General features: G+C 44.2%; 1 protein-coding gene across 1 annotated transcript; it reads left to right on the forward strand.

Annotated features, from left to right (window-relative positions):
* The first annotated feature begins 2242 nt into the window (after nt 1–2242).
* LOC139628366 (annexin A2-like) lies at nt 2243–9707 on the forward strand. Its single transcript, XM_071490000.1, has 13 exons — nt 2243–2334; nt 4119–4179; nt 4789–4882; nt 5813–5907; nt 6164–6277; nt 6446–6536; nt 6843–6922; nt 7315–7374; nt 7493–7586; nt 8488–8583; nt 8682–8740; nt 8849–8971; nt 9489–9707. The coding sequence occupies exons 2-13, from the start codon at nt 4129–4131 to the stop codon at nt 9546–9548; spliced, it is 1017 nt and encodes a 338-aa protein (XP_071346101.1). The 5' UTR covers nt 2243–2334; nt 4119–4128; the 3' UTR covers nt 9549–9707.
* The last annotated feature ends 6307 nt before the right edge of the window (nt 9708–16014 follow it).

Raw genomic sequence — 16014 nt, forward strand, 5'->3', positions numbered from 1 at the left:
TTTCACTTCAAACTAAAAGCTTGTGTTGGAACAGCATCACTTGACCCAAACATCAGTTCGGGGTCTGAGTCTGTGACCAACATGTGTGTAATGTTCCACCAATGAACACCTGCGTCACACAGTGAGGTTCAGGCATGCTGAGGTGTGAGAGGAGGTGAGTTCAGGTCGGAGGAAAAACAGCCATGTCACCATGACTGACTTCAAACAGAGACTGAGTGAAGATGTTGTCATCCTGCTTTCTCATCTTCTCTCTATGACGACGGGCTTCTCTCTCCACCGTCGAGTTTGGCTTGTCCAACATTGATACACAACATGATGTGTGCGTAGACGTGTTTCATACATGTGTATTAGAAAACCTGATGCTGACCTCTGACAGAAGAAGAAGAGCTTGTTTGTTTGTTGCATTAGACTGAACAACATGAAAAATTCAAACACAGTGTTGAAGCTCCACCTCCAACTGAAGCTCTGAGCCGTCCTCTCTGTTTCTGAGGAAGAGTTGATCAGTTGTCAGAGCCTTGACTTCCTGTTTTGCTCTGATGCAGAAACAATGGTGAACTTCATCTGCTGATTCAGTCCAGATGAGTCGGATCACCTTTAGATGAAAAGACAGTTCGGTAGAGACTGTCCTCCAATGAGGTCACAGGTCACAGTTAGGTTCTGTTGCTAGGCGACATCTAGTGGTCGTAGTGATGATGACAGGAGCAAAGGGAAAAGTGCGGTGACGTAGTTTATAGAGCGACAAAGTCCACGTCAGGAGGAGGTTGGGGTGGATGGATGAATATGACCCAGGAGAGCGGTGTTCGATTCCCATGTGACAGGAGCAGTTTATGTTGTTTCCATTATCCATATTATAGTAACCATGACAACCAAGGTCCGGTACACCTGCCGGCATAGGGACACTATTTCAGGAAACACTGCTGTGTGTCGTAAGAGAGGGTTGATGGTTGTTCTGTTTGGAGGACTGGTTGGAGGACTGGTTGTTCTGGTTGGAGAAGTGGTTGGAGGACTGGTTGTTCTGGTTGGAGAAGTGGTTGGAGGACTGGTTGGAGGACTGGTTGTTCTGGTTGGAGGACTGGTTGGAGGACTGGTTGTTCTGGTTGGAGGACTGGTCAGAGGACTGGTTGTTGTTCAGTGACCTCTGTCTGTTGTTTCCGTCTCATGGTTTTTCAGTGGGATCTGTGGTTGGTGACGTTCACTTCTGCTAATTCTTATCTAGACAGTGAGAGATAAAGGAGGTGTGTGTGTGTGTGGGGGGGGGGGGGGGGGGGGGGGGGGTGTTATGGATCTGACCAAGGTGAGCAAACCGCACCCTCTCCTTCAGCCACAGCCTCAGGTGGGTGTGCAGGTGAATCATCGTGATGACCCTTATAACCTGTTCAACACAGTGCAGCTTCATCATCACTGGATCAACACAGGTCACACCACACAAACCAGTTCTGATGCAGAAACCAGTTCAACAACAGTTAAACCAACTCGAAATCAGAAGTAACCATGGCAACAGTACTGATGATTCAGGCTGTTAACTGACTGGTGACACTAACCTCACCTGGTTACAGTGACTCCACTTTAAAACATGTTAAAACCCAGCTGACCTGTGTGTCTTGCGGACTCCAGGTCCTGCTGCAGTGACCAGGCTCCACCTCTCTGGTGTGGATCTTCCTGGTCCCTCAGGACGAGCTGCCGTGACTCTGATGATCCTCTGATGTTAGCTACTCTGGTTTACACCTGCAGAACTAATGTTGTCACTGCAAGAACCTCAGCGTGCTGGTGTTAGCGTGAAGGTCACACGACTTCCTGAACCATGAGTCGTCAGTGTGAACAGATGCCAGGCTGGAGCCTGTTTCCTGAGGTGCTCATGCAGTTTATTGTTTTTTTGTGATTATTAAACATGTTGACATTAATGAGAGAGGAAGTGATGTCACAGCTTACATGTTGTACATGAAATAGGCCCCTGGTCCACATATAGAGGATAATGGACTTTCAGGATGTCTCTTCGTGACTTTTCACTTAGCATCAATACAGTTGCTATGGACACCTGGAGTTTATTGTACTGTGAGGTGAGTGTTGGTCTGAGAGCAGGCGAGGTTTTGAACCTCACTGAGGAATTTATGTCCCTGAGCTTGATTAGATGTGTAAAAGTCTCGTCCACTGAGTCATTCAGCAGTGAGATAGGGTAGAGGGGCGTGTGTGTGAGTGTGTGAGTGAGTATGTGTGTGTGTGTGTGTGTGTGTGTGTGTGTGTGTGAGTCAGCTGGTATTTAAACACCACACCCTGCTCGGTCCGATCATAACGGAGTTGCTGCTGCTCGCTGCCTCTGCTCTGCCTCTACTGAAGGTAAGAAACATGAAAACAACAGACTTAGTTTCTCAGAACAATTCAGGAATCAGTGTTTGGTCTGAACTTCTACACAACACAAAGTGTTGAGGTGTTTTTGTGTCTTTAACTGTGGAACAAGTCGTTGAGTCAGATCTCTGTCAGTAGACCAGGTGTGCTGCTGGTCTCTGGGTGTGGTCGGGAAAGTCTTCCCTGCAGACCCCCTCGGCTCTCAGCCTGTCTGTAATTATCATATTCATGTCATTTACTGATGGAGGATCACAGGGAGGTGACAGAATCAGTGAGACTCTGCAGATAGAGGATCAGTCTGAAGGTTTCTGTCAGCATCAGAAACAACTAATCAGATCCAGTCATGAAGATCTTAGCTGCCTCACTTCTACCTGAGGCTTTTCTTTTGAAGCCTGTGGACTGTAGGGAGATGATTCACTGAAGAGAGGGTTAGGGTTAGGGTTAGGAGAGGAGGCTCAGGACATTCACACATGGCCTGGCGGGAAAAATAAAACTCTTCCACAGCTGGCTTGCGGACAAGCACAGGTGTTACTGTAGCTTTATTAACCACTGCACTGTATAACACAATATGTTTATAAGCTATATAATTAGCCTGTGATTGACAGAGTCATTTCATCACATAAATGAGGTCCCAGTAACAATGATTGGTTCCTACTGGAGTTTAACTGGAGGATGAGTGAGAGAAAACAAGAGGAACGAGTGGACAAGTACAGGACTGAAGTGATACGTTCTCATGTTTGGTCAAGTTCATTTTCAACGAGCAGGTAGAACTGGAACCATTTTACTGTGACACAGGAAGAATTTTAACTGTGACACTGTAACTACAGGAGTACCTTTGCGCTGATGTACATACTTATTAAAAATGGTGGTCTTCCCCTTTAAATCCCAGGAGTCAGGTCTGTTTGTACCAGCTGTTGCTAGGTGATGAAACTCTGACCCTCACACACTTCCTGTTAACGTTCTTTAAGAGGAGCAAGGGTCGAGACAACTCCTCAGAGTTTAACACATTACAGCTCTGTGTGTATGTGTGTGTGTGTGTGCGTGTATTATATAACAGGCTCCACATTTCTTCACATCTGTTTGCACAGAAATCTATTTTCCTTATCTACAGACACACCCTCTGGCACGTCCTGGTCAATAAATCAAACACACCTATCTGAGGTGCTGGACTCTGCAGCTGAATGTTCACAGACCATTGTTCACTCGTTTACAGCAGGAGGAGGAGTCAGATGTGTGTTTGTTCATAAACTGATCTGTGTGAGTTTGTATGTCAGTGTTGCAGGTCTCCATCCAGCTGTTTGTGTCACTGACACAGTACCAGTGTACCAGTTTATTAGTGTACCCGTGTACAGGTGTATCAGTGTACCAGTGTATCAGTTTACCAGTGTATCGGTGTACCAGTGTAAGAGTGTACCAGTGTAGGTGGATTAGTGTACACACACTCTCATGACACAAGCTGCAGCAGCCTCAGTTATATCAGAGGATCCATCAAATTTTTATTATGAAAGTTCTCTTCCTTTAAGCTGTAGTGAAGTCTGATGAACCCTGATTACCTCAGACTGTTGACAGAGCAGAGGTCAGATCAGAACCTCATACCTGATGATGCTGTTCTGGACCTGACAGAGTACTGGACCCTGCAGAACCTCCTCTCTGGTCTCGAACCTGCTCCTCAGTCTGGAAACAGAACTGTCGTCAGTGGTGTGATGGTTGTGATATTTGAGGTGTTCATGGTCACGTCACAGAGACGCTCTGACGGTGGGTGTGATTCTCTGCAGGTTGGTCGTCATGGCGCTGGTGTCCGAGTTTCTGGCTCAGCTGACACTGTCATATGGAGGGGTGAGTCACCTGCACCAACAGGAAACACCTGCCCGTCACCTGCAAACAGTTATAACAAGTACATCTACTACTTCATTCTGTGGTACTCCTGTAGTATTTTACATGTCTGCTTCATCAGAAACAAAGATTAAAACAGTATCAGAGTCCACCTGTTACTCAGGTAAACCACCTGAACACGCCTGACACAGCTGCCTCTCTCCTCTACTTTTAATCTCCTGTACATTATACAGCTCCATGTATCTTTACTGTGCCACCGTCATAAAACATGTAAAGGTGTGGTCTGGTCTCCACCCAGAGTTCATCTGAACAATCAGAGACCTGATCACCTGAGGCCAATCAATCATTCACTTAGATCAGAAACAGACTCAGTTCAGTCTGCAGACCAGATCACTCTGAGACACTTATTCCAGTTTTATGTTCTGACATCTGAACAACAGAAACTGATGTTCAGGTGAATCAGTTCTCAAAATGCCCTGAACAGATAAACAGTCCAGGTGTGACAGAGGAGCCTCTAACCTGCTCTGTGCAGATCACAGAGGAACTCTGATGTTTGCAGCTACTTCCTGGGCTCAGCTGACGTCAGGTGACACCTGTCTCTGTCCTCTGTAGGAGAAGGAACCCAAATTTCCCACCGTGGTGCCGGTACGAGACTTTGACCCGGCCAAAGACGCTGCCAGGATCGAGACGGCCATCAAAACTAAAGGTGAGCCCAGACTCCTCTGTATGTGTCTGGATGCAGAGCAGAGCTGCAGGACTTTCCTGCTGCTGTGACTCAGCTTCCTGTGAGAGCTGCAGAGAAACAGGACGTCCCTCAGCAGGAGGAGGAGTTTCCATCCAGAGGCTGAGACACAGAGGACGAGGAGGAGGAGCACAACTGAGAAGTGAAACATCTCCAATCTCATTTAATTACCCTCAGATTAAAAATAATAATAATCTCTTGCGGATGTGCAGCTTCACTGAAAATCATTGGCCACACTGATTCTGAGATCTCATTGGTTGTTTCAGGGGGAGGGGCCACATTTTGGGACATAGCTGTGGAGTAAAGTTTATCAGCTCTAACCTAACCCTAACCCCTAACAGCCTGATAAATAAATGATTTCTCCACCACAAACAGCATTTAGATGTTAGAGTTAGTTAGAGTGTGGAGGATTGGGTCTTGGACATGTGACCTCAGTATTTCTAAACTCCTACAGCTCTAACTTTCATATATTATCTGACTGGAATAATGTTACTGATGCAGTAATGTGTGAACAAAATTTAGCAGATGTTTTTAAATGGAAACTTATTTTTTTCTGATCAGGAAACTGATGTTGCAGCATTTATGTCTGTTAATGTTTCTCTGCTACTGATGCCAAAGAACAGCAAACCAGACTGTGATGAGTTCAGAGTCAGCAGCACCAAAACAAAGACCAGAGAAACTTAGATTACATCACACACAGAAGGGGGGGTGGCTTCATCTCTGCTCAGGATGCCATAACGGCACGATATCTATACACAGAGAACAGATGTTTGCTGCTGTGTTGTTGTTGTTTAATATCTGGTTTACAGAACCTTTAAAGGTCTGGATCTGTTGAGCATCTGAACATGTGTGTGATCTGACTGTGGTGATGAAGAAGCTGAATGTTTCCTACAGGTGTGGACGAACAGACCATCATCGACATCCTGACCAGACGCAGCTATGAGCAGCGCAGAGAGATTGCCTTTGAGTACGAACGACTTGCCAAGAAGGTCAGAGATGTTTCAGCCTCAATGAACAGACGATGATTCAGATAATAATCATTGTCATATATAACATACGTTCAGCTGATTTACATCCAGGTTATAAAACACTAAGAAAATGGACAGAAAGAAGAGATGTTATTGAAACAATCTGAGGTTGATCTTTAAGCCTCTGAACAGCGACGACCTGCTCACATGTCACTTCAGGGTCATATCATTGTTTCCAACAGGCTGTTACTTTAATTGCTGCCTGTGTTTGTTTCAGGATCTGATCTTGGCCTTGAAGGGGGCGCTGTCCGGCTCTCTGGAGGCTCTGATGTTGGGTCTGATGAAGAGCACCGCTCAGTATGATGCCTCCGAGCTCAAAGCCTCCATGAAGGTCAGAGTTCACAGGAGCTGAGATGTGCGCGTCTGTTTCTGTCAGGACTTTAGGTGGTGCTCTCCAGTCACACCGATTTAAAGTGGTAAACCTGTCACTGACCGAATATGTGGCACGCTGTTCACCTGATGTTATAAATGGTCTAAAATGAGGCGTGCTTGTGTGCAGGGTCTGGGAACAGACGAGGAGACCCTGATCGAGATCGTCTGCTCCAGGAGCAACGAGGAGCTGGTGGAGATCAAGAAGGTTTACAAAGACAGTAAGAAGCTCCAGGGCCATGCAACAAACCTGAAATAAAGAGTTTGAACTATGAAAGAAACAAGTTCACCTCATGTTTAGACTGAGGTGTGAACCGGTGTGAACTGGATCAGATCTGGTTCTGTTTGTTGGGTCTGAGCAGCTGTAAAGCAACAAACAGCAAATGATTGTTGTTCCACTTCAAGTTTAGTGGAGATGAAACAAATGTGATGTTTTGTGTGAATTAGTTCCCAGGTGAGAGCAGGTGGACTTTGAATGAGTGTGTGTCTGCTCTTCATCACCTGGTTGTGTTTGTTTGTGTTTCCAGTGTTTAAGAAGGAGCTGGAGAAAGACGTCGCAGGAGACACGTCAGGAGACTTCGCCAAACTGCTGCTGGCTCTGGTTCAGGTAGATCCAGGACCAGGACACATCTTGGGCTTTTATTGTGAAAAATCCATCTCAGTTCATTTCTGAACATTCTTGCAATAAAAGAGAAAACTGATGCTCCTCTTTAACATCTTTATTTGAGAAGCTGGTTGTAAACATCATGTTATTGCACAGTATTTTGATCATGTTTGATAAAAATTTTGTTTTAAATGTAAAAGCTGGTTTTTCTACAGGTACTGACTCTTTTTAATGTGTCAGATTATCAGAGGTTTTCAGTTTAAATTTAGTCAGAAATCACTGATTCAGTTTGATTTGATGTGATCTGATTTTCCACTGAGTTCAAAGCAGAAACACACAAAGACAGAGCTGCTGTTAACAACAGACCCACTGACAGTGACTGTGTTGATCCACAGACGAAGAGAGACGAACCCTCTAATGTTGTCGACTATCAGATGATTGACGAGGACGCCAGAGTGAGTGAAAAAGCCAATGAAAAAGCCAAACTTTATTGTTCTCCTCAGTGATGAACAGACTGTTTCGAAGGAGACAGACTCATGACTCGTCTTCTGTCCTCATGTGTAAACGTCTCAGTGTCTGTATGAAGCTGGAGTGAAGAGGAAGGGAACCGACGTGGTGACCTGGATCTCCATCATGTCACAGAGGAGTGTCCCCCACCTGCAGAAAGGTGAACTACACCTGAAACCCTGATCACACACAGCTCACGTCTGCATGTACAGAGTCACACAGATGAACCCGTCACATTCTCATGTTCAAAAATCCCAACAGTTTTCTCTTTACATTTCATTTCTCATATCCAATGTTTATATGTTAGTCACAATAATTCTTCATGGTCACTTTCAATATTTATTTTTACATGTAGCTCGAAAATGTTCTATGTGTAATGTCAGTGTAATGTTTTTTTGTTTTGTTTTGATCCAATTCTAATAATTTTTACGTTTAGTATCAGTGTATCCAGTCTAAGGGTTTTTAAAGCTCCATCCAGTCTAAAGGCAGATGTCCATGTGTTTCTGATTATAAAGCAGATCCAGGTTCTATATTAAAACTGTGAAAGTATCAAAGCCTCAGTCCACAGAGAAATGCACACAGCCTGTATTCAGAAACTGAGCCTTAAAACTCAGATCCTCTCCTCTGATTGGCTGACTAACTTGCTACTAGAGCTCCAGAGAGAAGCCTGAGATGGTTTTAGGTTATGGAAACCACAAATATATCTTCTGATGGATATCAACACTTCAGATAAAACACTGGAGAAGTTCAAATGTGGAGCTTTCAGTTTAGCATTTTTTTTTTACATTCAGTGTAACTGTTGTAAAAATCCTTGCTTTTAGAGTTGAGTGAAACTACAGTGTAGTCCAGTTTGTGGCTGTGGCTCTTTAAAAGGTAAGGTTTTTGTGATGACACTCACAACTGGACTGGACTGAAATTAAATCCTAGAGACCCTCAGCTGCTCCAGATGCAGGTCAGAGCTGTGTAAAGGTGCAGTACCTCGAATGAGCACTAGATGCTGCTCCAGGAGAATGATGACTGAGTTGAGTGATGACAACAGTCTAATGTGTTTGTGTGTTCAGTGTTTGAGAGGTACAAGAGCTACAGTCCTTACGACATGAAGGAGAGCATCAGGAAGGAGGTGAAGGGAGATCTGGAGAAGTCCTTCCTCACTCTGGGTATGTCAACCGAACTCCTCATTGCTACTGGTCCTTTACCAGTGAATGAGAAGAGGTGAAAGTGGAACAGTAATCTGAGCTCTGTCCTCTCCTCACAGTGGAGTGCTTTGAGAACAGGCAGCTGTACTTTGCCAATAGACTCAGTGAAGCCATGAAGGTACGTTTTCTATCAGAAAAAATACACGTTCACATTCACCGAGTAGATCTGTGATGATCTGACCCCTCCCTCAGCTCGTCCTTCATGTTAACGTCTGTCTCTCTGCAGAGTAAAGGGGCCAAGGAGAAGGTGGTGACCAGGATCATGGTCTCTCGCTGTGAAGTCGACCTGATGAAGATCAGAACAGAATTTAAGAAGCAGCACCACAGGTCGCTGTACCAGACCATCACTGTGAGTACCACTCCGTCTCACTGCCATGTCCCACACCAGCACAGGCCAGTGAACACAGCAGAGAGGAGTCAGGACATTTCACTGAGACTGACCTCGAGGTAGAGATTTCAGAATAAAACAAAATAAAAACAAGTCAAATCATTTAGATAATTTAATGAGATTGCTTAACTGAGACTGAGCAGAGTTAAGATTCAAGTAAGAATGAGTTTGTGTCAGAGTTCAGTTTACTGCACAATGAAGTACTTTTACTATGGTACTGTACCTACAGGAAGTACAGGAAGTACTTTTACTGTGGTGCTGTAACTACAGGAAGTACTATTACTGCGATAGTGTAACTACAGGAAGTACTTAATGGAGTATTTTTACACTATTGAATTGTCAGTTTTACTTCAGTAAAATATCTGCAGTAGTCAATACTGTTTTAGAGAGGCTGTGTAATTATTATTATTGGTGTTGTTGTTGTTATTATTGTTATTATAATTGTGGTTGTTATTGATGTGTGTTTGTGTGTTTTCAGGAGCACACTAAAGGAGACTACCAGAAGGCTCTGCTCAGTCTGTGTGGAGGAGATGACTGAAACCTCAGCCCTGTCTGGACTCAGTTACCCAGAAGGCTGCTGGGTTTTGAAGTGTCAGCTGACTGCAGGTGTTCTTACAGTATTAAAGCCTGTTGTTGTTGTTTTAATGTTAAACAACATGTTGCAGCTTCTGTGTGTAAAATAAAAACTTCTCACCTGGTTGTGTGTTTGCTGTTCGATGGCGTTGCCACTAGAGGGCAGCAGATGCACACACACACACACACACACACACACACACACACACACACACACACACACACACACACACACTGTACTGAGTGTTTGTGGAGAAAGTAAAGGTTTGAGTGGAGTGTTAGAGGTTTTACCTGAGAACAGTCAGGTTGTTGCTGTGCAGACCGACTCAGTAACAACAGCTTTTCATCAAAGTGGAATGTGTTAGATTCTCAGATTAAACATGTCAACATGGCGGCTGTAACCTGAGACAACAGTCGAATCAGATTCAATCAGATTCTATCAGAAATTAAATGTAAAATCATCATCTGTAGCAACCAATTAAAACGTTCAAGGAGATGAGCTGTGGCCCCAGGTGACCTCATTCTGACCTCAGACATTTACACACTGTAATGTTGTGTGTCCATGTTTCACACAGACTTACAACAGTACAGCAGCACTCAATGCATTAGTCTCTCTTAGATGATATTGTGATGTAGTCCTGAGTACAAAGACAATTACATAGTTCATCAAATTACAACACATCAACTGAAACAGTGAATATGGGGCCTCTGGGGCCCCAGACTGATGAACTAAAGACATTTTCTCTATGATTTTAATTTATCTTTTTTATAAATCCTCAATTTTATTTTATTTAACATAATAAAAATGTTTTTTCACAAATAGTTTAGTTACTTCGTTAGTTCAGTGAATGATAATCAGCTTGTTCACCGTGTGACACATCTTAAAGGGAAAAGGCAGAGATATTAAAATGTAGATGAGGTAAAAATAACAGGTTTCTTCTTCTTCTGTGGTTTTAAGGCTGCAGCTGATTCAGGGCTTGGCCGAACCTAAGATCTACGGGTTTAGTTTTTTTAAGGATAAAACGTGAGGTGACGTCATCAAATGTGTGAATGTATTAGTTATTCATGTCATCCCAGCAGAACCACATAGACACATATTTGTGGCATGTGTTTGTGTGATCTCACATTAATTCATGTTTGATCATTAAATACAGAGGAAGTCAGATGAAAGCTGCTGCTCCAGGTTGTTTTTGCTTTAATGGTTCGTAGGTTTTTCTCGTGTTTGTTTGCTGCTAATTTTTTAATTAAAGACATTAGTTTCACCTCCAGCTACAGTCGCTCGTTTCAAATGCACAGTGTTCAGAATCTGAGCTGTGAAAACACACTGACCTGAGACCAGACACACACCGGTAGGTCAGGGTCTGAGCGTCCGCATCAACGAGTATGTGAGGGTTCACCAGGGTCCTCTAGGGTCCACCAATGTGTCACTATAGAGGCCACTATGCTCCACTGGAGCTGGACATGGAACAAACATGGAACAGGTGAGGAGGTCTGGGCTCAGATCCAGGAGGTTCTGCTGAGAACCTTGTATCTCCAGCTCATCACACAACCGCTGATAAAAAACAAAAAGACAAACAGCTTCTTTGTTTCAGGACAAACTCTGTACCTGATGAAGGTTTTATGACGAGACCAGAATCACATCAGGCCAGTACCTGCAGTAGTTCCCAGATCCTCACACAATCCTCAACTGATCAGATGATTGATCACAGTTCAGATATTCATTCATTCTGTCTTTGTTTCTTATGGATGAATTATTGAGAAAATACATTTTTCCCTTTTTGCTGGAGACCGTCAAGAACCCCCTCAAGGACCCCCTTGGGGCCCCCGCTGATTTACTGGATCTGAAAATATGAAAATCACAGAAAACAGAGACAAGACAACACTCCTGAGTGTTACAGCCTCTTTACATTCATCATCAGTCACTCATTATATTGATGAGAGCGTTGGCCTGTTGTGCAGCTTTAACGTTTATCACCAATAAAAGATGAAACACAAAGACACAGAGATGAGCAGTGAGGTTTACGAGTGACAGATTCATCTGATCATAAAGACGAGCGAGGCAGTGTCCCCATAACAACAGCCGCATGTCACGGTGTGATGTAAGACTACAGCAAGTGATGCTGTGTGAGGATGTAGATGATGTGATGATACCAGTGACTGATCTACAGTCAGTTTGACCTGCAGCAGATTCAGTTCACAGCTGAGTGATGAAGCTGAAGTCTTCACTTTATTTTGAATATTTTTATAAAAGAAGCTTTGAAAATTGTCTGATGTGACGAGGATGTCTCACTCTGTCTCGTTTTTAAAATACAGTGAGAAGAGCGGAAGGAGCTGGACGTGATGACATTAGCTGGGTCTGATTAGCATGGTCATACCTGCTGCAGAGCATGATGGGATATTCACTGCTTAACTGCACCAAGAAGCATCTGGATCTGTTAAGGTTTCTGTTGCTACACAGACAGACGGACGGACGGACAGACAGATTAAGTCAGCAGCTCCAGCTCTCCTCTCTGACCTTTAACCTGCACCAGTGTTATTTGTTTAAAGCAGAGCTAATCCTCAATTGTCATGCTCCCATAATCCCATCAGGTGCCCCCCCCCACACACCCCTCCACACTCCATCCTCTCACACACTCCCCAGAACGATGCAGAAATCACCACGACAGCCACTCCAACATGAACCAAATGTCAGTCTCTCCTGCTACAGACGACAAGATAATTAGAGCTGCCATCTCCGTCCTCAGACCGCCAGCGCCGCATCTGCAAAACACAACATGTGGAGGACTGTGAAGGTGAAGCAGGAGGACAGAGGTCTGAGTTCAACATTAACCTACCTGAAAATCACAAGTGTTCGTCTGAAAGATGAAATATTTCTTTAAGGAAGTGTATTTGCTGACGACAGGTGACACTTGACCTGCTGGTTCATTAAACCCTGAGCTGAAGACCAGAGGCTTCGTCAGGTCACCAAACTATATCTGTTATAATGAAGCTCAGACTGTAACAGTGAAGACAGATGGTCCTCATGGTAAAAACATCACGGATACATTTTATCTGTTTTCTCATTGATTGATTATAAATTGATCTTCTGATGAGTGTGAAGTAAAAAGGAAACTTCTGAACCAGCCTAACATTAGCTTAGCCTCTCATCATGTTACACATTAACTCAGAACAAATGAAGATGAATTAAAGATAAAATCACAGCAGCTCATCCAAACTATAAAAGATGAGGATTTTCATTTCAAAATAAATCTATAATTTAAATTCTTCATTAGAGTCAAATAAAAATGAGTTTAATGATGAATCTGTTGTTAATTGTCTGGTCATCTTCTCATTGAGAGAACAGGTGAAACCCTCATGACTCCTGTAATGACAGGAACTGTGGTCGGCTCCTCTGGACTTGATACAGGTCTTCATCTGTCTCCATCTCTGTCTCCTCCCATCAACCTCAGATGTCTCTGTCAGTGAATCAGATCTGATCTGTTTACTGACTCGTCACAGCTGATGGTGACGAGCAGAGACAGATCAGGACACTTCTCAGCTGAGTCCTGACGTCACCATCACCTGAGACCGTTTCACAGAGACCAGCTGATCATCAAACACCAGGACTCAGTTCATGCATAATGAACAACAACAGATTTCACAAAAACCATTTAGTGGCTTTTCAGCTCAAATCAAGGCTTCGAGTCATGAATTACGATGAGCCCCCCCCCCCCCGTAAAATGAACAATTAAGAAGTGGACCGCTAATTAAGTGCAGAGATCAAGCGCTTTCCTCTCCCCACCCTGAAGGAGGGTTTTCCACGGGGCCTGTGATCAAAGCGACACCCGAGGATGCGACTATTTCCTCCGGCTGAAGCCCCCCCCCCCTACAGAGAGGAGAGTGTGTTCTGCTCTAAACTAAAAACTGACACAGGCTCATAACACAACAAATATTTCCTGCTGAACAGGATCCATGAAAGTGGCAGCTTGTTGAATCATCATTACACACATGAAGAAACAGCAGCGACCAAAAACACTTGTTTGTGAGTCAAAGACAAATTTAACACAGGCTGCTTGTTCCCACTTTTACTCCGCTCTCCAAAGCCAAATGCAAATGAAGCTTAGGAACTTTAAAATTTTGATTTATGCCCGCCTACTGAGCTGCACATGTTTAATCTTCCAGTTCTTCTTCTTCTGCTCTTGTTCTTGGGGAACATGCAAAGTTTATCAGGCTGCATCCTGACTTTCATGTCAGGCCTTGGCTTGTTGAGGAGCTGCAGACAGACGCTGAGAGATGGAGAAGTCAGGTAGAGGCAGATTCGCCTGCAGGCTCGCGTCAGCACTGACACCCGTGTCTGCTAATCCGCCCTGACGTGCTCCTGATGCCAGCCCTTCATTATGAACATTTTGAAAGGGGCTCCGACCTTCTGTGCGCCCCGTCCGGGACCCGAGCGCCGTGCGCGAGCCTTTGATTTCTGCTCCTCAGCGGCTTTCAGGCTCGTCATTATGACAGCGCTGCCTGACAGCTCCTCATCACAGCCTCTTGTCGTCTTTTGTGGGAAGTTTTGCAACAATTAGCATAAATATTTCATCAGTTCCGCCGTGCGTCGTCCCTGCTGCTGATGCTGAAACAGGATCCGGCTGAATGCTCCGTGAGATATCACCCAGCGACAAACCTTTGTAAAGTGTACTTTTCTCCCCATTAACATACAAAGATGAAGCAAGAGAGGCAAACAGCCAAACACATGTTCCTTTGTGGAATCTTTTATTGAACATATTTGGGAGCAAAGAGAGCAGAGTTTGATTACCAAGCGAAAAGCCTCAGTGAATTGCAGCCTGTAAATGTCCCTGCTGCATTTATGAGATATACTTGTACACATTATTTATTTCGCACCAACTTATTTACATTCTAGATGGAAAGGGATCCTGGAGGTTTACTGAGGGAGTCATTGCTCCCCGCCGAGCAGCTGCTCTGCTGCTGACGCTCTGACTTGTGACAAGTGGGAGAAAGTGAAGAAACTTCAGGTAAGTAGTGCAGAGAACTCAGAGACTCCATCTCCACAAAGTTTCATCCAGTCAGAGCTCTCGCTCTGCAGATAATGAAGGTGCAGTCACATAATGCTGTGCCAATTAATCTGTGTGTCTGCCTGTGCCTGCAGCCATGCTACAGCAAAATTAAATATATACTTACATCTGATTTCAAAGGAGTGGTAAACCCTCTCTCCACTGTGGAAGACTTTACTTAAGCTGGAGGAAAAGCATCATTAAAAAGAAAGCAGGAGATTTCACTGCTCCCGCCTCCAGCTGCTGCTCAGCACTTCAAAACAAACTGGATCCAGAGCTGTGCTCACACACTCGTCCCTCACTGTGATGATTGTAGACGCAGAGAAGATTCACTCAACTGAAGGATTCAGATCCACAGAGAATAACAGTGTCTGCACAGATTCCACTGTTAACACCAACATACTGATCCTTCATGTAGAGTTAATTACACAGAGCTCACTGACCTGCGGGGATGGGGGTAACAGGTCCACTGACCACCCCCAAATCTGAATCTGGATCTGGGTGGAGCTGCAACAAACTACAATTGTCATCATGAGGCTGGTGAAGTAAAAGTGGTGTTTGTGACTGGAGCCATGATGTTTTTTAGAACCGTTAGTTCACATTCAGTCAAACTGTCCCATTAACAGCAGCTGAATCAGCTGTGATCAGTGATCACTGTGATCTGTCATCTTCTATGTCACGTAGGATGAGGTGATTGGTCACCAGTTTACAGCTGCTCCTATTTACAATGGCTCCTCATTGTTAAAAACCATTGGATTATTTATGGGGTGAAAAGCAGAAAAAACAACGTATAAAGAAACATAAAAGTAAAAGTACCTTGAAATTTTACTCAAGTAAAGTACATAAGAAAATGTACTTAATTACTTTACACCACTGAAAAAAACCCTGTTATTATAAATCCTCATCCACACTGAACAGCAGTGGAATTAACAGACAGTGCTGCCCAACCCTGAAGGCCTCACACCGTCTTAACCAGGAGCTCCTGACGAGCTGTGACTGAGCCTCCTGCCTCCACACAGAGGAACAAATGTGCAGAACATGAAGTCAAACAAAGGGACAGCAGCACATTGGACAACGAGGTGTCACAAAGCCGCTGCTTCTAAAACCAGGTCATGATGTGATCCAGGTCTGTGATCTGCCTCAACCCTCTGTCTGAAGCTCGTCCTCACAGAACCAATATCCTCTTCACTCATCTCCTTCTCTTCTAAAACACCATTTTCCTCTGAATCTCAGAGTCATCTGATGTCGGGCAGATCGAACCTCATTATCTGTCAGTGAACTTCCTGACAGAGCCATCATATAAATGGACTCAGTCAGCTGTGGCCTCCATCTCTGATCCTCCTCTCACATACATAGATCATCAGCATAATAACCCTCATCTACCCCACC

This window comes from Trachinotus anak, unplaced genomic scaffold (genome assembly GCF_046630095.1).
Source record: "Trachinotus anak isolate AG129_WGS33_773 ecotype Australia unplaced genomic scaffold, CSIRO_AGI_Tana_v1 ptg000011l, whole genome shotgun sequence".
Classification (NCBI taxonomy): Eukaryota; Metazoa; Chordata; class Actinopteri; order Carangiformes; family Carangidae; genus Trachinotus; species Trachinotus anak.